We start from the raw sequence: 27,019 nt of genomic DNA, 5'->3' as shown, positions 1-27,019 counted from the left end.
TTCTTACTTTCCTCCAATTTGATTGACTGAGTTTTCTTTGCACACCACAATTTTTTTTCTAGTGGTTTGTAAGTTGTAGCCCATTTTCCAGTACTTCTGTTACTCTCCAATTTTTAACATGCAAATTTGATTATATTTGCCAATTTATATATTATGTTAATCTTATATATTTTAGTCTTTTAGAAATATATTACCCGCCAAAACACGTCCACGCATGTGCGTGCATGCACGCACACACATATTTTCAATCTTCCCCACTTTTTAAAAAATTTTTTTAAGATTTTATTTTTAAGTAATCTCTACGCCCAATGTGGGGCTTAAACTTACAACCCTGAGATCAAGAGTAGTATATACTCCACTAACTGAACCAGCCAGGCTCCCCTTTTAATGCCATCGTCACTTCCATTGCTTCCAAAATTGATAATATCTGGAATTTTGGTGACAAAGTGTCATTAAAATAAATTTTTTGCACTAGCCATTAAAAATTATTTAGGCATAAATATAAATCATACTGGCTTCTTTATACACTACTGCTTCCTGTAACCCACTTATTCTTTCTCATTGGATTTGTTAATCACGTTGCTGGATTATACATGCAAGTAATTCTTTCAATTATGCAGATGATACATTTGATAGGTTCTTGCAGATCCAAAAATGTGCTCACTTTTTCTTCACCCTTAAATAATAACAATTTGTTTGAATATGGGATTTTAGGTTCCAAACCATATGTCCTCAAACCTTTGAAGATATTGACCATTATTCCTCCTTTCTGATGAAAAATACTATACTGCTCTGATTCTTTGTTACTTGTAGATAGCTTATTTTTCTCTGAAAACTTTTATGATTTTTCTCTTTATTTCTTCTAACATGAAAATTTCCATGATGTGGCTACGTGTAATCTTTTTTAAATCACCTCGTTCCGTACTTGGAGGTCACTTCTAGTATTCAGGTCTTATTTTCTTGGGCCTGGGCTTTTTATTTGATTATTTCCTTCTCTCCATACTGCCTGTTCTCTGTCCTGGAACTCTTGTTAGGTAGAACTTGAGACTTTTAGTTCTGCCCTTTTGACTCTATATTCTTCTTTCATACTTCCCTTTTTCTTGCTCTTTGCATTGTATTCTTGGAAAATGCCTCAGCTAGAACTTTTGGCTAGTTAATTTGCTTTTCATCTGTGTTGGTTCTGCTACTGATGTGTCTTTTGGTTTATTTTTATTTTATTCTATTCTATGGTTTTTAAAGATTTTATTTATTTGTTTGACAGAGAGTGAGCACAAGCAGGTGGAGGGGCAGAGAGGGAAAGGGAGAAGCAGACCCCCTGCCAAGCTGGGAGCCCGATGCGGGGCTTGATCCCAGGACCCTGAGATCATGACCTGAGCCGAAAGCAGACGCTCAACTGACCGGGCCGCCCAGGTGCCCCGTTAATTTTTATTTTAAATGACCAGAGTTTTAGTGTATTTTTTTTTTCATGGCTGAACTGGCATCTCACGTCTCCCTTTAAAGTTCTTCTGTTTGCATTATTTACTCTTTCCTTGTGTTCTAATTCTTCCTCCTTTAGGATTTTTGATGTCTTTCATTGTGAAGGTTTTCCTTAAATCTTTTAACAGTTGTGGTTTTGTCTTTTATCCAGTTTGTCTTAGACCTCTGTTTGCCAGCCTGTATGTGCTATTTTCTACAGCCCGTTTCTAGTGATAAAGGAGGAGGGTTGGAATGTACAGCCAGAGTGGCTTCTATCTGTCTTCTGCTTTAGTGTTCCCCATCTTCCCTGGAATATTCAGCTTCCTGAGGCACTGCTCCATGTTTCCAGCTCTGGGTCCCCACTCACTGCTTTAGCCTATGGGCAAGTATACTTCATAAGCAGAGGAGGGGGAAGAGGCGAATTGACTCACCAGCTCCAAATGTACCTTCCAATTTAATGGCTCCAACAAATCATTTAAACATCTTGTATCTATTGATTCTGCATGGGGAGCTCCTTTAATCGTGTGTTCTCCAGCAGTTTTCTCCTGAATTTATGAGTTCTACTTGCCACAGAATTTGATCTTCATAAAGTCAATCCTATCTGTCTCTATCTGCCAATAATCCCCTGAACTTTTAGGGTTCTGGTGGTTCCATACAATAAAGACAAAGAGTAAGCCAGTTCTGTTTTATAAAATCATAATCATGTTTATTTTGTTGCTGTGTCAAATTTCTCCCATTGGCCCCTGATTATTTTTAGTTTGAAACAAGATAAGAGGAAATCAGATGATTTGAGTATCTCATTTCTGGTCCACTGACACATTCAGTATGTTTCATTATTTTTTTTTTTAATTCTCAACCTCACTTAGAGCTATGATTAATGTAGATTTGCAAAGGAATTAGAACAAAATTAGAAAAATCTCTTCTGCAATATAACTTAAGAAATGCATCTTAGTATTATTATTATTATTATTTTAGTAATTCCTTTCTTCCTTGAAAGACTAAATCCTAAAGGAATAAAGTTCCCTAAACTAATAATAATTGGAATTTCAAGTCTGGAGAAGTCTTCTGTTGTGATGGTTAGTTTCATGTATCAACTTGGCTAGCCCGTGGTGTTCAGTTATTCAACCAAATGTTAATCTAGGTGTTGCTGAGAAGGCATTTTGTAGATACAGTTAACACTGACAATCAGTTGACTTTAAGTAAACATTACCCTTGATTATGTGGGTGGGCCTCATCTAATCAGTTGAAAGGCCTTAGGAGCAAAGCAGCAGCAGAGCCTTCAGCTCCTACCCAAGAGTTGCCAGGCTTCCAGTCTGTCCTACTGACATCAGATTTTAGAGTGCCCACAATGACATAAACCATTCCATGAACTACATCTCCATGTAAATATGCAATATACTACTTCATTACCTCATATACATATAAAAATATAAATAAATCTCTCCTTTCTATAATTCTCCATTTTTATATAAATATAGACATAAATAAAAATTTATTTATTACTAGCTCTATTTCTCTGGTAGAACCCTCACTGACACATGGGGTGGTGGTCCTTAGGTCTTGAAAGAGAGTGAAAAAAACTTGCGAGTATAAAAGTGTGGTGTGTGTGGTTAGGATTCCCTATCTTTACAAAGTTCCTCTCTTAAGTATTTTTTTAATATAGGCCAGTTAACTCACTGGCTAAGTGACTGAGAAAAAAGAAACCTTCTAAGCAAGAAATTCCTGTTCAACAAAAATTCTGCAGCTCTGAGAAATAATTCTGACTGATATTCTGACATTTCGGAGGTTATCTTTGCTAATTCTCCGCTGGCAGCCCTGGCAGCCACAGCCAGAATCACTTTCCACTGCCATTCCCACCCCCACCGTGCCCACATCCCTACCTTTCTCCCTCTCCTCCCTCCTCCCCCACGACTAACATAATTCGGTACTTTGAAACTTCAATGGCCTCCTCCCAAGATGGTCTAAGCATAAAAGCAATTTGCCTCAAACTACTTCCAATTAATTGTGCTTCTCCTGGCCACACATTTTTCTTCCCAAGTTCCATTCTTTTTAAAGCCCCCAGCTGACATTCCAGTTTCCAATTTTACTGTTTTTCTCCTTGAAATATCTAAAAGCAAACCAAGATCATAAATAGATGATAGATAGAGGCAAAAAAAAAAAAAATGAACAACTTTCCCTTCCCCTACACACAAACACACATGATAGATTTCAAGAAACAATAAACCTGATTTCAAATAGTCTGCCCTGTTGTGCCTATAAATACTCTTCTGCTGGTCAGATAGATGGTTGGATGTTTTCTTCATCAAATATGTTTACCATCAGAGTAACATCCCCATTGGCAGTTTAAGAAAGCACAGCTTTGGTATCTTTAAAACATTCTTCTCATTCTGATTTTTCTGCAAAACATGCGTCTGAGGGCTTGGGGATAGAACTGAAGTATTCGTCGTGCAGAGGGGTCAGGCAGACCGTCGGAAGTGGCCGAATAAAAAAAAAACTGCATTCCCAGCATTTTCCCTCTATGACCCCACTTACATACAGCACATACTGTATGACCTTACTGGTTGTTAAAACAAGCATGATATACATCACTTGGGGAGTAGTTTTACAAAAACAGAGTTTGATCTATTTACAGAATGTAAGAGAATGGGTTTTAGAATTATTGATTTGTGTACTAATTTGTATCAGTCTACTAGTTGTTGAAATAATCTTTGAGAGAGAACCCCCACCCCCGCCAAGATAATATTTGTAAGGCTGTGTTTGGGTGGAAACCAGCTCCTTAGGGGTGCCTGGCTGGCTCAGTGGGAGGAGCATGTGACTCTTGATCTCAGGGTCATGAGTTCAAGCCCCCGTTGGGTATAGAGATTTACTTCTTTTCTTTTTTTTTAATCTTTTATTTTATTATTTTTTTTTAGATTTTTTTTTATTTATCTGAGAGAGAGAATGAGATAGAGAGAGCATGAGAGGGGGGAGGGTCAGAGGGAGAAGCAGACTCCCTGCTGAGCGGGGAGCCCGATGCGGGACTCGATCCTGGGACTCCAGGATCATGACCCGAGCCGAAGGCAGCTGCTTAACCAACTGAGCCACCCAGGCTCTTTTAAAAAAAATAAAAAGCAAAAACAGCTCCTTAGACAGCATTTCTGTACTGTTTTACTCTAACTGCTGCAAAGCAATACTTTCTTGTATTATGAAATACAAGAAAGTAAAAAAAAATTCAATACTCATAGTCTGACTACTTAGAGATATTTTAATATTGACTGCATCTTCTTCCTGTTAAATCTCTTACAATTCATAACTCAGAATATACTGAATATACCTCTATGTTCCATGTTTTTATTTCAAAATTACAGTACTTATCCTAATATACACGTCATAGTTCATTTTTATTGGCTGAAAATATTCTTTCCAGTGGATCAACTATAATTAACCATTTCCCTACCATTGTTTATTTAGACTGTCTTTACTTCTGATATTATAACATCAGTGCCATTAATACCTTGATGTTGTAGGGAAAACAAAATGTCACTTCTACCCTCTCAGGGTGTCCGGGTGGGGATGAGAGTTAAAATGACAGAATATAGATTAACAGGGGAAAAGCAAATACATTTTCACATGTACACGGGAGCCCCGATAGGAAAATGAAGACCCAAAGAATTGGCAAAACCTTCGTGCTTTTAGCCTAGGTCAGATGAAAAGAGGCAATTGGGGAAAAAGTAGCTGAAATATATGAGGAGACCAAAGGAAGGTAAAAGTTACTTTAACAAGTGCTGCTTCTACAGAATTCTCTCTCCTTGGGCTTCCTCCTGACCCCCCAATCTCTGTTGAGAAGAATGTTTCTTTCTTCATGGTTACAGGGAGGGCAGCTTTCAACACGGAAGTTTTATCCCCAGCTTTCGAGAAGAAAAGGGGAGATCAGAATGCCCTTTTTGCGCCTGGTGTTTTTCAAGTGCCTAGAGCACATTCTGCCACCCCTCGGGGTATATACAATTTTATTCCTTAGGCTAGATTTCCAGAAATGGAATTGTAGCGTCAAAGGAGAAGCTACTTGTTAAGCCTTTGACACATAAAAAACAATATTAAAAATCAAAGAATGTGCTATTGAGCGATCGTCTTTTTTGCTTGAGAAGGCCCTTTACTTGATGTTGTACTTTTTGCCGCTTTCATAGACTTAGAGGATGAAGGCACCTTCACTCCGTTTTGCCACCGAGGGGCTCTGTCTCCCGAGGACGACTCACGATCAGATTTTAGTGGTTTCCTAGAGACGGCCCGAGAACGCATTTCCATTACCTGTGGTAACTGGGGATTTACCGACAGGAATAATTTAGCGTGTATGGTGGCCAACCACCAAATCTTAGTTTAGGTCATCACTTTCAATCCCTCTTCTCCACCGATACTAAGAAAGACCTCATGTTTCCAATTCGCCCTGGCTTGTGGCGAAAGTCCTAATGAACGGTGAAGTAGGAATCAGGCCTTGGGGATTTAGAAGTGCAGTCTGAACTAAATCCAAGGCCGTCCACTAACGTGCAGGGCTGTCATCCTCCACCATCCTGCCTTTCCAGCCTCTACTTCCGCGCCAAAGGGGCGGGACTTCACGTTTCCTAGCAACCGCCTGCTGTCTTCCGATTGGCTGGCCGCCGCACGGCCGCCATTTTCAAACCCCGGAAGATGGCGGCGGCGGTGGCGGCGCCCTCCTGACAGGAACTGCTCTCCGGGCAGAAGTGGTCGGGCGCGGTGCCCGTCCCAGCGGGTCTCCCGGGCACCCGGCCACCGCCCCACCCCCACCCCCCCTTCGCGCCATGGAGCCCGAGCTGGCGGCCCAGAAGCAGCCCCGGCCGCGGAGGCGAAGCCGCCGGGCCTCCGGGCTCAACGCGGGCGGCGCCGGGGGACCTTCGGCCGACACCCCCAGGCCTGAGCCGGACGGCCGGTAAGCGCGGGAGGCGGCAGCGACCTGGGGTCCCGGGCGTCCGGTCCGAGGCCGCACGGGGAAGGGGGGAGAGAGCGGAGGGGCGCGGGGAGGTGCGAGCTGCTCCCCTCCCTCCTCCTCCTCCTCCTCCTCCAGACCTTCCTCGGGCAGGGGTGCGCGCTCTTTACTCACCCCTTCCTCCTCCTCCTCCTCCTGTTCCTCAGGCGCGGGCGCGCGCTGCTCGTCCTCTCCTCCTCCTGGCGGTGGCCGAGGGCGCGGGCTGCTGACCCTCCTCCTCCGGGCCCTTCTCAGGCGGGGCGCGGGCTGCTGCCGCCCCTCCTGCCCCCGCCTCCCCCGGGCGGCAGGGGTGGGGGGCGGCGCAGGCGGGCGGAGGTGGGGGGTGGGACCGTCCCCCGCTGCGGGGCCGGGGCTGCCGCGGGGGCGGGTCCTAAACGCGAACCGGGAGACTGACCTGTAGGCTGCGGGCTCCGGGAAGCGCCTTCGTCCCTGGAGCCGGCCGGCTTGTCGCGGGCCCCGAAACTTTTCGCCTGGAAGCGAGCGTTCACGTGAAATGTCTTGCGGGACGCCAGAATTCTTGTCTCCGAGGAGCGGCCACGTTGGGGAACCGAGCCCAGCTCCCGGTTCCAGCCTCGCGGCTGAAGAGATGGCAGAGGATGGCCGCTGACTTTTTCGCGGTTCGCACGTTTCCCATTGTGTCTCGTGAGTCTGGAAAGGTGGGCCCTGGAGGGTCTCGGAAGGCCGTGTCTGGAAGAGGAGCGCCGGAAAGAAGTACTGAGCACTTGGCTTTCGCTCACAGCGTTGGAGCTGGTAGGGTCGTGACTGCGTGTCGGACCTGTCGTGTCTAAGGCTATGTTCTCATCTGCACCAGGGAGACGGTAATAGTACCCCCTTCCTGGAAATGGCGACATGTGCCGGGTGTCCAGAGTACCTGCGCAGGGAGCCCTCGACATAAGTTAACTGTCATTTGTTGGTTTTTGCCTGTAAGAATTCCACATCTGCGGGGCGCCTGGGTGGCTCAGTTGGTTAAGCCACTGCCTTCGGCTCAGGTCATGATCCCGGAGTCCCGGGATCGAGTCCCGCATCGGACTCCCCCTTCTCTGTGGGGAGCCTGCTTCTCCCTCTGCCTGCCATTCCCCCTGCTTGTGCTCACTCTGTCCCTCTCTCTCTCTATGTCAAATAAATAAATAAAATATTTAAAAAAAAAAAAAAAAGAATTCCACATCTGCTCATCATTTCAGAAGTCCCTACGGTCCATTTCACGTATTGCTTTGGGCAAACTACAGCCCCCTACATACTTATATTCCAGTTGTAGCTGGATGTGCTGATCCCTCACTTACCAGGACACCTTACTTACCAGGAAGGCATTTATAAACCCGTTGTTAAGTTACTCTGCAGAAATCTAGGGTTGTTTTTGTTTTTGTTTTTTTCCATTAGAAACTGATTTTTGTTATTTTGAAGTTTAGGGTACTCCTTGTCTTAATATACCTTTGTAAAATCTTTGTACTGATTCCAGCCTCTATTTAAGAGGTAGTGAAAGAGCAGAGAGAAAAAAGTCAACTCAGACTGAGAGATGGAAAGACTGGCTAAGGAAAATGGAATTTCAGAAATATCAAACAGAGGCAGTGTTAAATTCATTCTGCGTTCATTCCGTAATACTGTAGAGCACCTTCCAGACATTGTTGTAGATACTGGGAATTCTGGTGAATAAAACACATGAAGTCCCTGTTCTCATGAATCTTAAATTCTGATGGGGGAGAAGGATAATAATCAAATATATATAATATCAGGTGGTCATGCGGTGAAGAGAATTAAGGCATGGATAGTCATAAGGAAGGGGTAGTGTTGCTGTTTTGTTTTTAAGATTTTATTATTTGACAGAGAGAGACACAGCGAGAGAGGGAACACCAGCAGGGGGAGTGGGAGAGGGAGAAGCAGGCTTCCCGCTGAGCGGGGAGCTCGATGCGGGGCTCGATCCCAGGACCCTGGGATCATGACCCAAGCCGAAGGCAGACGCTTAACGACTGAGCCACCCAGGCGCCCAGTGTTTTATTTTAAAAGAGCAGAAGGAAAAGCCTCTCTGATGATGACATTTGAGATCTGAAGAAATTAAGGAACTAAGCCATGTGAATATTTGGAGAGAGGGGCAGCAAGTGCAAAGGTCTTAAAATAGAATCTCATTTGGTGTGTTCAAGGAACTGCAAAGAAGCCAAGCCCAGTGGAGTGAAACAAAGGGAAGAAGTGCAGAGGAAGAGGTCAGAGAGATGGCTGGGGCAGATGATGCAGTTCCTGGGAGACCACTGAAATGACTTTAAATTTAAATTAGTTGGGAAGCAAGAGGAAATTATGTGATCTGTATTTACAAGGACCACTGTGACTGTTATAAGCACAGACCAATTAGGGAGGGTATTGCAGTTGAGACATCATATCAGAGTGGGAGATGTGGAAAATATTCATATTTGGGATGTGTTTGAAAATAGAGCTGACAGAATTTGCAGATCGATTAACTGGAGTTAAGAGAAAAAGTGGAAGGATCACTGAGGTTTTTGGCCTGAGCACTAGAAGGATGGGTTTTACTCGTCTCAGAAGGAAGACTATGGAAAAAGTTTGCTTTGGGGTCGGTTATGAGACTCTTATTAAAGAGTTCATCACAGTTTTTTTTCTTTTTCTTTTCTCTTTTTTCTCAATGGAAGTGTACAGCATAGAGTGTTTTATTAGTTTCAGGTGTACAATATGGTGATTCAACAATTCTATACATTATTCTAGTCATTACCCTCTTTTTTGCTTTTTTTTCTCTTTTTTAACCTCTTATTGAACTATAAAACTTGAATGAAAGAGTGCACAAATCATAAATATTTAGCTCAGTTAAATTTCAGAAAGCGAACCCACCTGTGTAACCAGATATAAATTTGAGAGTTGTGAGCATATAGACTTGAAATCATGGAACTGGGAAGTTATCTAGATAGTATAAAGAAGAGTTTGAAGACTAACTCCTGAGGCACTCCCAACATTTAAAGGTCAGGGTAAAGAGGATACTCAGAGGGAGCATTTGGTGAGGTAAGAAAAGAATCAAATAAGAACAGCATCTAGGAGGGCAAATGAGAGGATTTCAGGAAAGAGGGTATGGTAGACTATATCAAATGTTATACTGATAAGGAAGGACTAGAAAGTTTAAGTTAGATAAGACGTAAAAAGACCATTAAATCTGGCCATCATAGACTAGTTAAAATACTGAATTTAGAATGTTTGCAGGGTTTGTGAAGAGAATGAGATATGACTTATTAGGAAATATGTAAGACACTAGAAATAGGAGATGGAAAATACTATCCTTACTCTAAAAGAATTTATAATTTTATAGGGAAGAAAGATAAATTAATAATTATAGTTGTGATAAAAATTACTGTAGAAATATACACAGGATGCCATAGATGCAAATAGAAGGAGTACTTATAAAAGGAACAGAGAAGGATTTCCTATTGAAATCCCAGAGTCTTGGAGGACCAGTTTAGAGAGGTGTAAATGGGTGGTTTCATATGGGGGAGAAGCATGCTAAAAGGCCCTGAGGCAAATGAGCATGAGTTCCAGGTACCGTACCTGGTTGGCTGTGACTAGATGCTAATTGTGTGGGGGAGGACTTAGGAATAGGGATGAAAGATGATGCTAAAGAGGTGAGAGCCACATCTTGAAGGAGCCCTCGTATGCCATGAGAGTTTGGGTGCTTTTTGTTTTTTAAGGGTTTTTTTATTTATTTATTTGACACAGAGAGAGCACAAGCAGGGGGAGTGGCAGGCAGAGGGAGAGGGAGAAGCAGGCTCCTCGAGGAGCAGGGAGCCCGATGCGGGGCTCCATCCCAGGACCCCGGGATCATGACCTGAGCCGAAGGCAGTCGCTTAACCAACAGAGCCAGCCAGGCGCCCAGACAGTTTGGGTTTTGTCTTCAAGGTGATGGGGAGATACTGAAAGACAAGCCAATGACATGATCCTATTTGCATTTTAAAAGGTCATTCTGGTGGCCCCTGGGTGGCTCAGTCCTTAAGCGTCTGCCTTCGGCTCAGGTCGTGATCCCAGGGTCCCGGGATGGAGCCTCTCTCATCAGGCTCCCCGCTCGGCGGGCAGCCTGCTTCTCCCTCTCCCACACCCCCGCTTGTGTTCCTCCTCTCGCTAACTCTCTCTCTCTCTCTCTCTCTGTCAAATAAATAAATAAAATCTTTAAAAAAAAAATAAAAGGTCATTCTGCCTTCGTTGAAAAAAATAGGTAAGGGGCGCCTGGGTGGCTCAGTCGGTTAAGCTACTGCCTTCGGCTCAGGTTGTGATCCTGGAGTCCCGGGATCCGGCTCCCTGCTCGGCGGGAAGTCTGCTTCTCCCTCTGACTCTACCCCCTCTTGTGCTCTCTCTCTTTCTCTCTCAAATAAATAAAATCTTAAAAAAAAATAGGTAACACTGGGGCCATAACACTCCTTAAGTCTTATAAAAACTATTCCCAAAAAAGTGCTGATATACGTAAAATTTCAGATTTGTGGTCCTTTGCAGTCCAACTATGGATACCAAATTTAAAATCCCAAATATATACAGTGACTTGGTGGGAAGTCAGTCTGAAGTATCCTGGGTGAAAAATGATGACTGTTTGAATCTGAGAGCTGGCAATGAGATGGGAAAACAAGAAATATTGAGTGTCAGTTGTACTTTGAAAAAGTTTCACTGCAACAGGAAGGCAAGAAATAATGGAGGGAGGCAACACAATTTTGTGGGGCAGACATGGGATAAACTTGATATGCTTGGGAGATAGGTAGAGGGAGAAGTTGAAGAGACAGGAGAGAAGGGATGATTAAGCAAGCAGCCAAGAAGGCAGAAAAGGATGGAATTCAAATTAAGTGTAGAGAATTTAGCCTGGCTAAGAGCTATGGATGGTATACCTTTAGGTAAGTTTTGGGGAATGGGGTGGGTTGTGAGAAGGAATTTGAGGCTTCCATTTTTTGTGTTTGGAGGTGGAAATGAGGTCCGCTGAGGAAAGGGTGGTAACACAGGCAGCATGAGGATAGAAATGAAGTTAGAAGAACCTTGGAGGCAAACCAGGGAGTGAAGTAACTGATCTATATTCCATTTTCCAGAAAGGATGTAAGACATCTACAAAAATACATTAAATATGACAGGGTAATATCAATTAATAGTTGAGCAAGAAATAACTAAGCTAACATCAAATCCAGAAATTGTAAGGAGAAAGACTGGTGTATAAATCTATGTAAATATAAAACTTTCTGTAGATAAACTCACTATACACAAATTTGAAAAACAACAGACAAAGTGTGATTGGCTTTTTTAAAACAGGGTTCACATTCCATACAATTTTACCCATTCAAAGTGTACGGTGTTTTTCTATGTAGTCAGGTATATGCAACCATCACCACAGTTAATTTTAGAACATTTTCTTTTAATCTTGAAAAGAAACCTTATGCCCTTCAGTTATCATCCCCCTCCCTAACTCCCCCCCCTTTATCCCTAGCTCTAATTTACTTTCTGTCTCTATGTATTTCCCTTGTTATGGACATTTCATATGAATGGAATCATGTGGCCATTTTTGGTGGACCATCCTTTGCCCATTTTTTAAATTGGGTTATTTGTCCTTTTTTCATTATTGAGTTATAAGAGTTCTTTATTCTAGACTCACATCCTTTATCAGATATATGATTTGCAAATATTTTCTCTTATTATGTGGGTTGTCTTTTCAGTTAACTGATGTTGTCCCTTGAAGAACAAAAGTTTTTAATTTTGATGAAGTCTAATTTATCTGTTATATTTGTTGCTTTTTCTTTTGGTGTCACATCTAAGAATCCTTTGCCAAATTCAAGGTTGTAAAGGCTTACCCCTAAGTTTTCCAGTTTAAGCTCTTTTATATAGATCTTTGATCCATGTGAGCTAATTTTTAGGTATGATGTGAAATACGGGTACTGTTTCTTTTTCCTGTGGCTATCCAGTTGTCCCAGCACCATTTGTTGAAAAACCTGTTCTTTCCCCATCAAATGGGCTTGGCACCTTGTCAAAAACCAGTTGACCATAGGTATCTTAGTTTATTTTTGGACTTTTAATTTTATTCCCTTGATCTGTTATGTATAGCCTTATGCCAGCACCACACCTTATTGATTGTCATTACTTTATAGTAAGTTTTGAAATTGAGACATACAAGTCCTACTTTGTTCTTCCTTTTTCATGACTGTTTTGGCTATTCTGGGTCTCTTGCAACTCCATGTGAAGTTTAGTATCCGCTTGTCAGTTTTTACAGAGAAGTCAGCTGGGATTCTGATGGGGATTACACCGAATGTGTAGATCAGTTGGGGGGGGGTACTGCCATCTTAGCAATGTTAAGTGTTCCAATCTATGAACAGGGAATGTTTTTCCAACTATTTAGATCTTTAATTCTTTCAGCAGTATTTTGTAGTTTTGTAGTTTTCAGAGTATAACTTTTGTACTATTTGCTTAATTTATTCCTAAATATTTTCTTTTGGATGCTAATGCAAATGGAATTTATTTCTTAACTTCATTTATAATTTCATAATTTTAAGTGTATAAAAATACAGTTGATTTTTGTATCCAGCACTGTTTGTAGTTTTGTATCCAGAACTCATTTATTCTAATAAGTGATAGGGTTTTTTTGGTGAATTCTTTTGGATTTTCTACATACAACATTATGTCATCAATGAGTAAAAATAATTATATTTCTTCTTTTCCAACCTGGAAATTCTTTATCTTAATTAATTCTTAATCTTCCCTAATTGCCCTCACTAGAACCTCCAGTTCACTGTTGAATAAAATCCTCGAGACTGGAAATCCTTATCTAGTTCCTGATCTTAGGGCAAAAACATCCAGTCTTTCACCTTTACTATGCTGTTAGCTGTGGGGTTTTGTAGATGCCCTTTATCAGACTGAGAAGTTCCCTTCTAGTCCTAGTTTTTTGAGTGATTTTTATCTTGAGAGGATTTTGGAGTTTGTCAAATGCTTCTCTCCCCGCCAACCCCAATTTTGGTCTTTTTAAATAAAAATTTTATTGATAAAATTAATTTATTACATTAATTTTTAGGTGTTACAATAACAATTTTGCCTTCCTGGTATAAATCTTATCTGGTCATGGTGTATAACTTTTTGGATTCAGTTTGCTCATATTTTATTGAGGATTTTTTTCCATCTACATTCACAAGAGATTGGTCTGTAGTATTCTTCCAGTGTCTTTGGTATTGATTATCAGGGTAATACTGGTCTCATGAGTTGGATGGTGTTCCGTACTCTTCCGGTTTTTTGGAAGAGTTAGTGAAGAATTGGTATTAGTTCTTTAAATGTTTGGTAGGATTCAGGGGTAAAGCCGTCTGTACCTGGGCTTTTCTTTGTGGATAGTTTTTTGATTACTAATTTAGTCTCTTCCCTTGTTAAAGATCTACTTCTTAAGTCAGTTTCAATAGTTTGTGTCTTTTATTTTTATTTTTTAAAGATTTTATTTATTTATTTGACAGAGAAAGAGACAGCGAGAGCAGGAACACAAGCAGGGGGAGAGGGAGAGGGAGAAGCAGGGATCCTGGGATCATGACCTGAGTCGAAGGCAGACGCTTAACGACTGAGCCACCCAGACACCCCAGTAGTTTGTGTCTTTTAGAAATTTGCTCATTTCATCTAAATTAATTTGGCGGGATACAATTATTCATAGTATTCTTTTATAATCCTTTTTATTTTTGTAAGATAAGTAGTAATGCCCTCTCTTTTATTTCTGTTTCTAGAAATTTGAGTCTTTCTTTTTATTTTGATCTGTCTGCCTAGAGATTTGTCCATTTTGTTGATCTTTCCAAAGGACCAGCTTTTGTTTTCATTGATTTTTCTCCACTGTTTCTTTATTCTGTTTCATTAATTTCTACTTTAACCTTTATTATTTCTGTCCTTTTGCTTGCATTAGGTTTAGTTTGCCCTTCTTTATCCATTGTTTTAAGATGCAAAATTATTTATTTGAAATCTTTTTCTTAATATAGTTATTTATAGTTATAAATTTCCCCTCAAGCCCTACTTTAGTTGCATTCTACAAGTTTTGATGTTTTGTGTCTTCATTATCACTAATCTCAAATTATTTTGTAATTTCCCTTTGCTTTCTTCTTTGACCCATTGATTATTTAGGAGTGCATTGTTTAATTTCCACATACTTGTTACTTTCCCAATTTTTTTCTTGTTGTTGATTTCCAATTTCATTCGACTGTGGTTGAGAACATATTTTGTATCTATATCGTTTTAGATATATTAAATGTATATCCTTTTAAATATATTAAATTTTCTTCTATGCCCTAGAATATAGTCTCTCAAGGAGAATGCTTCATGTGGATTTGAAAAGAATGTATATTCTTTTGGGTGTAGTGTCTATAGATGGCTGTTTGATCTAGTTGGTTTATAGGGTTGTTTAAGTCTTGTATTTGATTGTTGATCTTCTAGTTATTTTACCATCGTTGAAGATGAGGTATTGAAGCTGTCATTGTTGAATTGTCTGTTTTTCCCTTCATTTCTGTCAGTTTTTGCTTCCTGTATTTTATTTTGTTATTAGATACACATATTTTTGTTATTCTGCGGTGGGTTGAGCCTTTCATCATTATAAAATTCCCCCCTTATCTCTGGTCACTCTTTTTTGTTTCAAAGTCTATTTTGTCTGATACTAATACAGCAAGTCTAGCTTTCTTGTGGTTTGCTGTTTGCATGATATCTTTTTCTGCCTTTTTACTTTCAAGCTATTTGTATCTTTGAAGCTGAAGTATGTCTCCTGTAGATGGCACAGTTGACCCTTGAACAATGTGGGTTTGAGCTGCATGGGTCCACTTAATACATGAATTTTTTACAGTAATGTGAATATATTTTCTTTTCCTTATGATTTTCTTTTTTTTTTTTTTTTTAAGATTTTGTTGATTCATTTGAGACACAGAGATACGGAGAGAGAGAGCATGAGCAGGGAGAGAGGCAGAGGGAGAAAGGAGAAGCAGGCTCCCACTGAGCAGGGAGCCCGATGTGGGGCTCCATCCCAGGACCCTGGTGGGATCATGACCTGAGCCGAAGGCAGATGCTTAACCATCTGAGCCACCCAGGTGCCCCTTCCTTATGATTTTCTTAATAACATTTTCTTTTCTCTAGCTTACATTATAGTAAGAATGCAGTATATAATACATGTAACCTACATAATATGTGCTAATCTACTATTTATGTTATAGTTAAGGCTTCTGGTCGACAGAAGGCTATTAGTAATTAACTTTTGCAGGAATCAAAAGTTAAACATGGATTTTTGACCTCATGGATGAGGGGTCATGACAACCTCCTAACCCCACATTGTTCAAGGGTCAATGATACATAGTTGGATTATGTTTCTTTTTTTAAAATCCAAGTTAACAATCTATTTTTTGATTGTGTGATTTACTCCACTCAACATTTAATGTTAACTGTTGATATAGTTTGATTTATGCCTGCTATTTTACTTTTTGTTTTATATGTGACCTTAGTTTCTCTGTTTGTCCTTTATTTTCTTTTGCATTAAGTGAATGTTTTCTAATTTATGGCATTTTAATTTCTTTATGGATTTTTTTTTTTCTCATTTAAACTGATCTTATTGGTGCTCTTTGTCTTTTTGGGTAGATTCAAATTACCATGTAGACTCCCTTGTTTTAGCCTGAGTATTTCCTTTAGTATGTGAGACACGTCTACAAACAGCAAATTTTCTGTTTTTGTTTATCTAATAATGTCTTTAGTTCACCTTCATATTTGAAAGATAGTTTTGCTTTATATAGGATTCTTTATTGATAGTCTTTTTCTTTGAGCACGTTGAATATGACATCCCACTGCTTTCTGGTTTCTATTGTTTCTGCTGATAGGTCAGCCATTAATCTTGTTGAGATTACCTTGTAAGTAGCAAATCATTTTTCTCTTGCTCCATTTTTTTTATCCTGTGTTTGACCATTTTTATTATGATATGTCTGTGGATCTCTTTGAACTTATCTTCCTTGTAGTTCACTGGGCTTTCTGGATATGTAGGCTGTTGTTTTTCAGTAAATTTGAGAAGTTTTCAGGCATTATTTCTTCAAATATTTTTACTGTTCCTTGCTGTCCTCATACTCCCATTACATGGATGTTGTAGAAGAAATTTGGCAGATAAAACAAAATTTTAATAGTGCATGTATTTAAACTGAGCACTATAAGTATAGGAATTTATATCTTAAGAAAGTAATCATACAAGTATATTTGGGTGTACGTGCAAGAAAATATGTTACAACACTTTTTTATAGTAAAAAGGTTAGAAAAAAACTGGAAGGAAATTAAATACGTTATGATACTTTTATACAGTGAAATATTATTAACAATAATAGTTTTAAGTCTTTTTCCATAATTCAGATGGAGTTTATTTGGTATATCGTATAAGGTTATTTTGGTGTACATTTTCTTTCCACACCTGTACAGGATTTTTCTAGGGCAGCAATTCTCGTTTTTGTGGTGTCACAACTTCTGTACACTCTTTAAAATTACTGAGGACACCAAAGAGCTTTTGTTGATGTGGATTATGTTTATTAAAAATTATTAATTTGTTAAATTTTTTTTAGCAGTCAGACCCATTATATTTGCATAAACAACATATTTTTTAAACCAAAGATTTGTAAAAACAAACCAGTGAGAAGTCTGGAGTTTTTATAAGTTTCGTAGATTTCTAATAATCTAGCTTAACAAAAGAGAGCAGGATTCTTACATCTGCTTCTTGCAGTATGCAAAGCTGAAGTCTATAGGGAATAAAGTGTATGAGTATATAAAGAAAATCTGCCCTGACACAGATTTTTAGTTCAAAGTGCATGAGCCCTTTAATGGTCTTTTCAGACAATTATGGATATTCTTCTTGATAATACACCAGAACTTGACAAGTCATAATTTCTTAAAGTTTGGCTGCGGTTTGGAATCTGAAATGAATCAATGAACTTTTCATTCTCTGTTACATTAAAATCCACTGTCTTTTAAATTTTTGAGTAGCTCTGTTTTACTTATCCATGATCTTGTGACATTATGTATTTGTCATTTAGAAAATATTAGTGTACTGAGTTATGCAGATCTTTCAAAGGTTGATACATACTGTTAAACGCTATCAAAAAATCACAGTCATTTATATAATCACCAGTCTCACATGAAAAGCTTTTAAGTGTTGAGATGTCATGCTCACAGTGATGGATACAATTTTCAAATTCTAATTTTCATTTGAAAGCACAAATTTTTATCACTGGCAGCAATACTTCATTGTAGAGTAAATGCCTGCACAATACCCGAGTCCAAATAATGATAGTTTGTCTGTTAATGGTTCCCTCAAGTAAAGATATTGTTCTCTGAAAATGAACAGCTAATTCAGTTCACAAATCCACTGATCACACGGTTACTTTTCCTCAAGACCTTATTACACTATGTGCCCTTATTCAGAAAGAATCTTCCTCTAGCAATTTTTAATCTTTAACTTGTTGGATTTTATCTATTTACATTTCATATCTAATTTTTTTGAAGTTAATGTGTTTTGTCTCTGGCTTCTTTTAAGAGTAGAGAAGAGAAGATATAACCCAGTGTATAAATAGAAGGTTTGGTCTTAGTTAATGCAGCTTATACATTATAACAAAAAGAGAAGAAAAAGTTTAGGGTATGTTGGTAGATTGAACAATGTAAATATGGGGGATATAATATTATAAGTTGCAAAGGCATAAGCTGAAAGTGAGGTGGGGTTGGGGAGGGAGTATTGGAAGAGTAAAGAGAAAAAGGAGAGGAAGTGACAAGGGAAATGTAACAGCATTGCTGGGCCAAAGTGAAGACCTACCTGAAATTTGTAGTCAGGAGTTTAAGGTGAAACTAGTCAGTACGGGGGTGTGTGTGTGCGCGTGCGCGCGCACGCACACATACATACACATGCATGCCCACCCTTTAGTCAACCTCACCCACAGGTCTGGAGCTCATTTCCACCCGCACCCATTGCTAATAATTAATCCTGACCTGCCACCAAGAAATGGGCTAGATCAAAGGATGAAGTAGGCAATAGAAACCACTAGGATGTACAGATCCTAGGATGACTTATTGTTTTTGAGTCTGTACCAATGGTTTGCTTCTGCTAAATATTGATTTTGTGGGGAACATGTCATATGTATGGTGACTGCTATAGGCTATGGCAAGGGAGAGGTAATTAGGGGGAAGAAAGAGTAGAAATAGCTAGAATCCAGTAGAGTGTAAGCTTCTGTGTAGGTTCTATGGTGGCCTCTCAAATCCTTTCTCCCCTTACATCCCTCCCTTTTTGTTCTTGGTAGCAAGAAAGGGTCTTGTCTACTGACAGCCCTGGGTGGTCCCTGCCATGTGATTCAGAGCTCAGAAGAAGGCCTGCTTTCCCGGATGCATTACTCTGATGCTGAGTCTGTCCTGGCCCTAGCTTTGATTCACCTAATTATTTTCTCTGGTACATTTTTTTAGACTGAGACCCACAACGCAATAAAATATTAGTACTTAAAGAGTTTAGGCTGTACAGTTAGGCTTCCTGGTTTCAAACTCTGGCTCTTGAGACTTAATCTCTCCAAATCTTACTTCACAGTATCTATCTCATAAGGTTGTGAAAATTATTCGACCTAATTCATATAAAACATTAGAACAGTACATAGACATAGCAAATGCTCCATGAATATTAGGTATCATTATTTGTATTTTTTGAGGCAACACTAGAACTATCACTTACTTACTGTCTATCAAAGAATATTAGCAGTTCTACTGTCAGCTCTTGTAGAGGTGGTGTAGTGTAATTTCTCACAGCATAGTGCTAGACCAGACTGATTGGATATAAATCCTGATACTGCCACTGACTACTTTGAGGCCTTGACCAGTTTCACTGGTGTGTGCTGCCAGTCTCTTCATTTATACCTCATTTGTGCGTACCTGCCTTATATAGTTGCTCTAAGGGTTATGAGTCAATACGTAGAACTCTTACAAACATCTAAATGCTTAGAATAGTGCCTGGAACATAACAGGCATTCCATAAATTTCTTGCTGCTGTTATTAACTCTAAGAAACATTGACTCATCCATTTTAGTACCGAGAGGGCCTTAGAATTTAGCACAACTTCTTTTATAGATGAGAATGTGAAGCTCTGAAATTTCACAGCTAGATACTGGAAAATGTTTGTCCTGTATTTCCTAACTCCTAATTTAATGTTCTGTTTGCCATGCTTCCTCCACAAAATGTCTCTATAAAGGGGTGTATTAGTAGCATTAACCAGCAAAACAATTCCCGTCACTTATGTAACCACATTTAAGGAGCTTTTCTATGCAAATACTATAATTACTAGACGTAAATAACATCTAAATAATTATATTTCTGCCCTTTGGGGCCTTAGGAGAATCCACTGAATATTACACATTACTTGTATGCAGGAGTATAAATCCATAATGATCCTTCTAAGGATTTTATAACATACTCCTTTTAATAGATTTGAAATAATGCTCTTCATTGGTAGAAAGATAATACTATGGGGCATCTGGGTGGCTCAGTTAAGCCACCGACCCTTGATTTCTGCTCAGGTTATGACCTCAGGATCCTGAGATCAAGCCGCCACCACCACCCCCCCCCCCAGTCTCTGTGCTCATTGGGGAGCCTGCATGTCCCTATTCTCTCCCCCCCCACTATCGTGTGTGCCCCCGCGTGCGCTCGCTCTCTCTCAAGTAAATACAATTTAAAAATTAAAAAAAAAAGAAAGACAATACCGTGCCTATGATCTACCAGTAGTGAACTCTATAAATTTTGTTTTTCCAGTAAAACTGATGAATTTGTAGAATGATATCCAGGGTTAAAGGCACAGTCTTAAGCCAGGCTAGCCTTAGTATAAACTCAGTCTAAGGATTCCTGTTCCCTTTAAGGGGATGTAACTTTTTGGATAGGCTATTTTTCAAAAGATATTTTAAACCAAATTAGGGCATGTAAACAAATAATTGAGCCAGTTCTTGATAACTCAAGATTGTCATTATTATTACTATTTATATAGTTGCTAAAAATAAAAGGATACCCACATTAGTTCCTAAGCCTATTTGTTCCCACATCAAATACTTTTTAACAGTTTTATTGAGATGCAATGTGCATATGATAACATTTACCCATTTTAAGTGTGCAATGCAGTGAATATTAGTAAATTTATACAGTTGTGTAACTATTACCATAATCCACTGATAGAACATTTCATCACCACAAATGTTACAAGTTTTTATGCGGTCAGTCCCCACTTCTGCCCCCAAGCCTAGGCAGCCACTTAACCTGCTTTCCATCTGTATAAATTTATATTTCTGGACATCTCATATAAATGGAATCATATATAATCTTGCAGTTCATCCATATTATGGCTTGCCTGAATATTTCATTCCTTTTTATTGCTAAATAGTATTCCATGATATGAAATGAATGTTCCACATTTTGTGTGTATGTGTGTGTGCTGGCTTCTAGGTGCTCAGCTGTGTTCTAGACTTAGAGATGTTCCAAGATGTATCTATTATTTGGGACTCACAGATAACAAAGTTGAGAAACCCTAGTAGGGTAAGGGATAATAGTCTACATGAGTTTTGGCTCCTGCAGAACCTTTACAAAGTGGGAGAAGAGACAATTTCTTAATAGCAAAGATGCTAAACAGTCAAAACAGTCCACTACATCAGATGTTTGACCCAAATAAATGAATTGTTTCAATAATATTTGTCATTGTTTTTTGCCTAATTTGCTAAGAAACTGAGAACCTGAGTAGTTCAGCACCCCGAATATCAACAAATGTTCACTACAGAGAATAGTTTACATCACTCTTTCTACATTCATGGTAGGTACCCTTGGCATTTACAGATTAAAATTACAGATTTAAAATTTAAAATTTTAGCTGTTTGTGAGTTATGCATAGTAGTTTGTGATTAGGCCCAGGTGTTTATTTGAGTCGCACTGCTGGTGTGTGGGACCAGCTTCCTTAGCCTAGCAGCTAGATTTCAGGGCTACTGTATTCTTTTCTTGTTTTACCACATAGGAACTAATTATAGATCTGGAGGCATCACACACAGTTTTCAATACCTTGTCATATTTTAGGTGCCCTATGCCTCAAGTCTTCTTGCTGATGTCAGTGACCTAGTGTGCTATATTCCTATCTTTAGTCCTTCTCTTTTGCTTGCTTTTTATTTTTATTTTTTTTAAGATTTCGTTTATTTGAGAGAGAGATAGCAAGAGAGCAAAAGGGGGGTGAGAGGGGGTGGGAAGAGGGAGAAGCAGGCTCTCTGCTGAGCAGGGAGCTCAGGAGAGAGAGCCCAACACAGGGCTCCATCCCAGGACCCTGGGATCGTGACCTGAGCCAAAGGCAGACACTTAGCTGACTGAGCCACCCAGGTGCCCCTTACACTTGCTTTTTAAAAACATTACTTTGCTAACTCATTTTGGTTCTTCTTCATTGTAAACCCCTAAATATCTACCTTATTATAAGGCAATATATTTACATTTTCTTCCTTTTTAACTGGAAGAATTATCCTATGTTGTCCGGTACATTTTGTGAAAATGTTCATTGAACTATACCTTTCTGCTATTTATAATTCTAATTCAGCTCTTAATTATTTGCCATGATAGAGGAGGGCAGTGACATAAATCATAATCTTTGAAAACATGATTTGGCTTAAGAATGAATTAACAGAATTTTTCTCTTTTTGAACATCATCTTTACCATTGTAATTATGCTTTGTTTAGACTAAAACTAGTTTATTGTAAAAATAATTTACATTGTTTAAAAACACACGAAATGATAGGAAAGGAAGTATGGATGTTAGGCTAAGGAATAATCACAGTGGGGTTAAGAGGAAACACAGTTTAATATACCAAGCTAGTTTCTACATGTATTAGTTTATTTTATGCCTGAAATGTTGTGATTGTTTGAATATATGAGAAAAGGGGATTGGACAAAAATTATTGAAAAGATGAAGGACTGTCATTTCTTATTTCAGCCTTTAATAACCTCTTTAAATGAACTCTTAGTATCGTCTAGAAAGGCCACTTAACAGTCTTAATGTTTTATGAAATCAAAAATTTTTTTCCCACAAGGATTTAAAATAGCTATTACATTTGGAGTCTGAGCCCTGTGAAAGATGACTGTATGTCTTTCCAAGATTTTTAAAAGTTGGCACTGTCTTACATGATTCCTGGGCACAGTTTGTTTATTGGATTCTTTTTTTCCATGGGTATTCAAAATAAATAGGTACTTGTTATTGAATTGGGAAAAAATAGCATAACTATAAAACCGATTACAGCTTGTACTGGAAAGAATCTTGCCATCTGATTGGAAATATTTTTCCAGTTTGTTGACCTATTTGAAATTCCTAAGAGCTATTTTTCTTTCCAGCTTTCAAACATCAAATTCATTCTGAGGTCAGTTTGTGATTCTAGGGACTAAAGAAATGAATAACTTTGGTTTTGTGTTCTCCTTAAAACTTGTCTTAAGGACATATTTATTGAATATTTATTTTAAATGCCACTATGATTACTACTTTGTAATGACTATTTGTACTGGATTAAAAATAATCTTAATGAGAAATCATAATTGATGCTTCTCAATCCTGCCCCCACTGTTGCTCTTATTAACCATGTAGTATATGATAGCACTTACCTAGAGTAGTGTTTTTAAAAAGTGTGATCCATGGATACATATGGTGTGAAGGTCCTGTTTCTCCTATAATCTTTTAGCATTGTTCATAATACTGTATCTTTGTATTGTTCGGACATATGAATTCTAACGCATTTCAGATGTCATGTTGGTTTAACCAAAATACCTTATTCCAGTGTTTTATCAAAACTCATACTGTTTTCTTCATTGTTACTTTTTCTGCAATGGCAAGAAAAACCTTAAGTTATCTTGCTCCACTAAGGAGGCCCTCGGGAGAAAAAAGTGTGAGCTTTAAAAGGAATAAAAGGCTGACTGTGTTTTAATCTTTCACAGATAATTATTTAGGAAATGTTTGCTTAGGGGCGCCTGGGTGGCTCAGTCGTTAAGCGTCTGCCTTCGGCTCAGGTCATGATCCCAAGGTCCTGGGATCGAGCCCCACATCGGGCTCCCTGCTCGGAGGGAAGCCTGCTTCTCCCTCTCCTACTCCCCCTGCTTGTGTTCCCTCTCTCACTGTGTCTCCCTCTGTCAAATAAATAAATAAAATCTTAAAAAAAAAAAAAAAGGAAATGTTTGCTTAAATATCTTAAGATCTTTCTGCATCTATTTCTAATTACTATTAATGGAACCGTATTTCAGTATGCCAGGAACCTTGGTGGAAACTGAGCTGGCATGGGGAGGGAAAGGGGAAAATCTGCCAGTTTTGTCACCGAGCCCTCTTTCTAATGTGCTTCTCCTAACTTTGTTGCTATTGCTTCAGCCCTTCACTGTCTATTGTAAGCAATACGGGAGCTGCCTCCTGCCGGGTCTTCCCAACCAGTCCCTCTGCCTTCCAGTTCATCCTTCTTGTTACTTAGAATCCTATAGCTGATTGCTGCCACCATACCTATTCCAGATCAGTTCCATACTCTTTAAGAGTTGTTCTGTAAGGCCTTTTATCTAGCCCTTTCTTATTTCTTTTGATACCCAAACATAAGGAACTACTTGCAGTTTCCTGAATATAATTCATTTCACTCCCCCTTAACTTGTACTGTTCCCTTTGCTCAGAAAGCCTTCCTGGCTCTCATCTGCTTTGCTAATTGCTATTTCTCTTTGACTTACCTTTAGTGTTGCTCAGATGTGAATTCTTCTGCGAAGTCTTCTGACACCCTCTCTCTCCTTGTAGCCGTCTTCCCTTGTCTTTATCAGAATGTAAGCAAACTTCTGCTTTATACTTAGCTTAGAAAACTACCTTGTGTTTGATTTAAGCTTGTAAATTCTTGTAGGTGTAATAGCTATCTGTGGTATTTCTGGAACTTAGAGTGAACAAGACCCTGAGGATCAAGGGTGAGAAATGGAGTGAATATACAAATGGAGAATGACCTTACGATCCAGAAAGCTGAAAAATAACTTTAACAATCGACCCACAGTGGCCAGGACTTGATCAATAACTGCCAGGTCCCCTAATTTTTATCCTTGCTTCCAACTTTGAACCAATCAGAGCAAGCCAAATACGTACCCCCCCCCACAACCAGCCACATAAGATGTCCCACTCCTGCTCAGCTCACCTTCAGCTTGCCACGCCAACAGCCTCCAATCAGGGCACACTTGAAACCTTCCCTTTTTTCCACTATGAAGTTTTCCCATTCTTTAGCCTGCCCTTGAGTCTGCCTGAACACAAGTGATGGTGGCTGACTCCCTCACCTCTAGCAAGCTGAAATAACAGCTTTGCTTCTCTCATTTATTTCTATGCAAGGGGAAAACCTATTTATTTTATATTTATTTACATCCGAAGAGATTAATGGTAAGTATAGTTTATAAACCGTATTTCTTGTGCTAGCTATATTTTGTGATTTTTTTCTGCATGTTTTATAAACATAGAGGTTTATATTTTAAAAAGGTGAAGACAGGTTTTTGTTGAAAGGATTCTCTTGAATGGAAAGATAAACAGAAGAAAAATCTGTCACTTAATAGTAACAAACAAAATCCTAGTCAAATTTTAATCTTACTTGAGATTTTTGTCTCAGATATAGTTTTTAAAATTCTTTATTTGGTTAATTAAACCATAACTTTAAAAAAAATCAATACATGGAGGAGATTTAAACATTAAATGCATTTGGGTTTTATTTATTATGTTGAGCATCCTTTTATTCTTGTTTTTAAAATATTAGGTGTGCACGTTTAATTTCATTAAGTAATTTTTGCATCATTTACTGCTTTTTATTTAACCTATTAGTATAACATACTATATAAATAGATTTCTTACTGTTGAACCATGTATATGTTCCTAAAATAACCATGCTTGGTTTGGTGAATTATTTTTAATATGTCCACTCATTTTATAAAGGCCCTTTCACTTTTGTGAAGATTCTAAAAATGACCAAAACCTATACCCTGATTTTTTTTTTGCATACCCTCATTTATATTTATACAATTGAATGACTAATAAGGCTACTTTAAATAATTTTGAACCTATGAAAAAGATAGCTTTTTATCTGTCTAGTGCTTTATTTTACTAAAGTTACTCAGTTTATTTATTGCTTGAATTTTCTCTTAACAGATACTCCCTTCGGAGAGGTAGCTCCTTCACATTTTTAACACCTGGCCCCCATTGGGACTTTACTTTGGTGAGTAGCTACCTGGGTATTTAACGTCAAGACAATGACAGAATTAATTCCTAGGTTGTCTTTCAGTCTGGTGTACAACTCAGTTGTCCTACTTCTCTGAATATCTTGAGGTACAGGGTTTCTGTCACCCTCTTTGGCAGCCTCATTTAATTCTTTTCTGCTAACAAGCTAAAAACAACTTTTACTTCAATTAAGTATAAAACATATTTTAAAAAGTATCAGATCTATTTATTTTTAACCTTATGCAATCCTTTCTCTTATTCCTACCAGTTTTAAAATTAAGAGAATATATTATGAAACATGAAGTTGTTTTTATGTACATACTCTTAACTTTTTCCTTGGTTGAAAAATATAAAAGTGATTGGAGATGATATATTTGTTGAATGAATTATTTTGTTATTAATCATCCTAGAATCCTAGTCTCATTATTTTTAGAATGAGACTTTATAGAGGCATCTAACTGTGCAAAATGACACCAGCCAATTGATTCTTTTTGTAATTAAAAACTCATTACCTTATAATACTCATATAAATAATGTATGTACAAATAGAACATGATTCTTATGTTTTCTTATTTGGAGGAAATAGCGAAAATCATTCTGTTTCTAGTTTGCCAAGCTTTACCTGATTGTGTGCTGATGGGTTCAACAATACCTATTTAATTCGCACTCTGTTCTTTTGTATTTAATTTATATTTCTATTGGGGACTTCTGTTTGAGATTTCTGTACTCTTATACCAGTTACTTATATTAATTGGTCAGTAAAGCATTCATAGCAAGAGTCTCCTGATTTTAATACAATTCTTTATTCTCCTTGAGACTTTTTTCATCTTGGTTTTTTTCCCTTAGTAGTTGACAAGCCTAAACTCAAACAGAAAAACTTTAGTAAAGAAGGGTCTCCAAACTTGATTTTACGACCTATCAGCAAAAATATTTTGAACACGTATGCCTGATATATTTATTTAGGATTTTTATGTATGTACCACAATTATTAACTAATAATGCACAGCACAGTACTCAACCTAGGGTGAAATTCATGATGGTGGATATAAGTCTATATTTCAAATAGCCATGACATTTTCACAGCGTGCAGTCAATTTCTGGGAACTGATTAGATCACCTTTGTCTAACCTGATACTGTGGGTGATGGTGAGCTCATCATCTGTGTATTAAATATTAGTAAAGCTTATTTTTAAGGATTAATAAATACATAAAACCAGAAGTTCTTACATTTTCTTCCTGCACTCCAGGGAAGATATCTTGCATGTCCTCTGGGATGGGTACATCCCACTTGGGAAAAACACTTTTGTAGAGTTCTCTCATTACAAAAGAAATAGCTCAGTTCATGTATTAAAACATTTGGAATGTGATTAAGGAGTAC

The 27,019-nt window shown here is 38.5% G+C and overlaps 2 protein-coding genes across 3 annotated transcripts in view; one reads left to right on the top strand and one right to left on the bottom strand.

Moving 5' to 3' along the window:
- TUBAL3 (tubulin alpha like 3) overlaps positions 1-24,152 on the bottom strand; it is a 40,817-nt gene extending 16,665 nt beyond the window's left edge. The window contains exon 1 of one of the 2 annotated variants that reach the window (XM_073879967.1): positions 24,135-24,152. The gene's annotated coding sequence lies outside the window, so the exon portion shown is untranslated. Of the gene's footprint in view, positions 1-6,827; positions 7,356-24,134 lie in introns of those variants that run through there. The other variant, XM_073879966.1, reaches the window with a different exon arrangement.
- NET1 (neuroepithelial cell transforming 1) overlaps positions 6,110-27,019 on the top strand; it is a 60,246-nt gene continuing 39,336 nt past the window's right edge. The window contains exons 1-2 of the mRNA XM_025853530.2: positions 6,110-6,376; positions 25,573-25,639. Coding sequence (XP_025709315.1) covers positions 6,249-6,376; positions 25,573-25,639 — 195 coding nt within the window. The 5' untranslated portion in view covers positions 6,110-6,248. The remainder of the gene's footprint in view (positions 6,377-25,572; positions 25,640-27,019) is intronic.

The sequence above is a fragment of the Callorhinus ursinus genome, unplaced genomic scaffold (genome assembly GCF_003265705.2).
Source record: "Callorhinus ursinus isolate GAN/ISIS: 27379988/994484 unplaced genomic scaffold, GSC_fseal_2.0 scaffold36, whole genome shotgun sequence".
Taxonomy (NCBI): Eukaryota; Metazoa; Chordata; class Mammalia; order Carnivora; family Otariidae; genus Callorhinus; species Callorhinus ursinus.
This window is presented reverse-complemented; position numbering and strand designations above follow the sequence as displayed.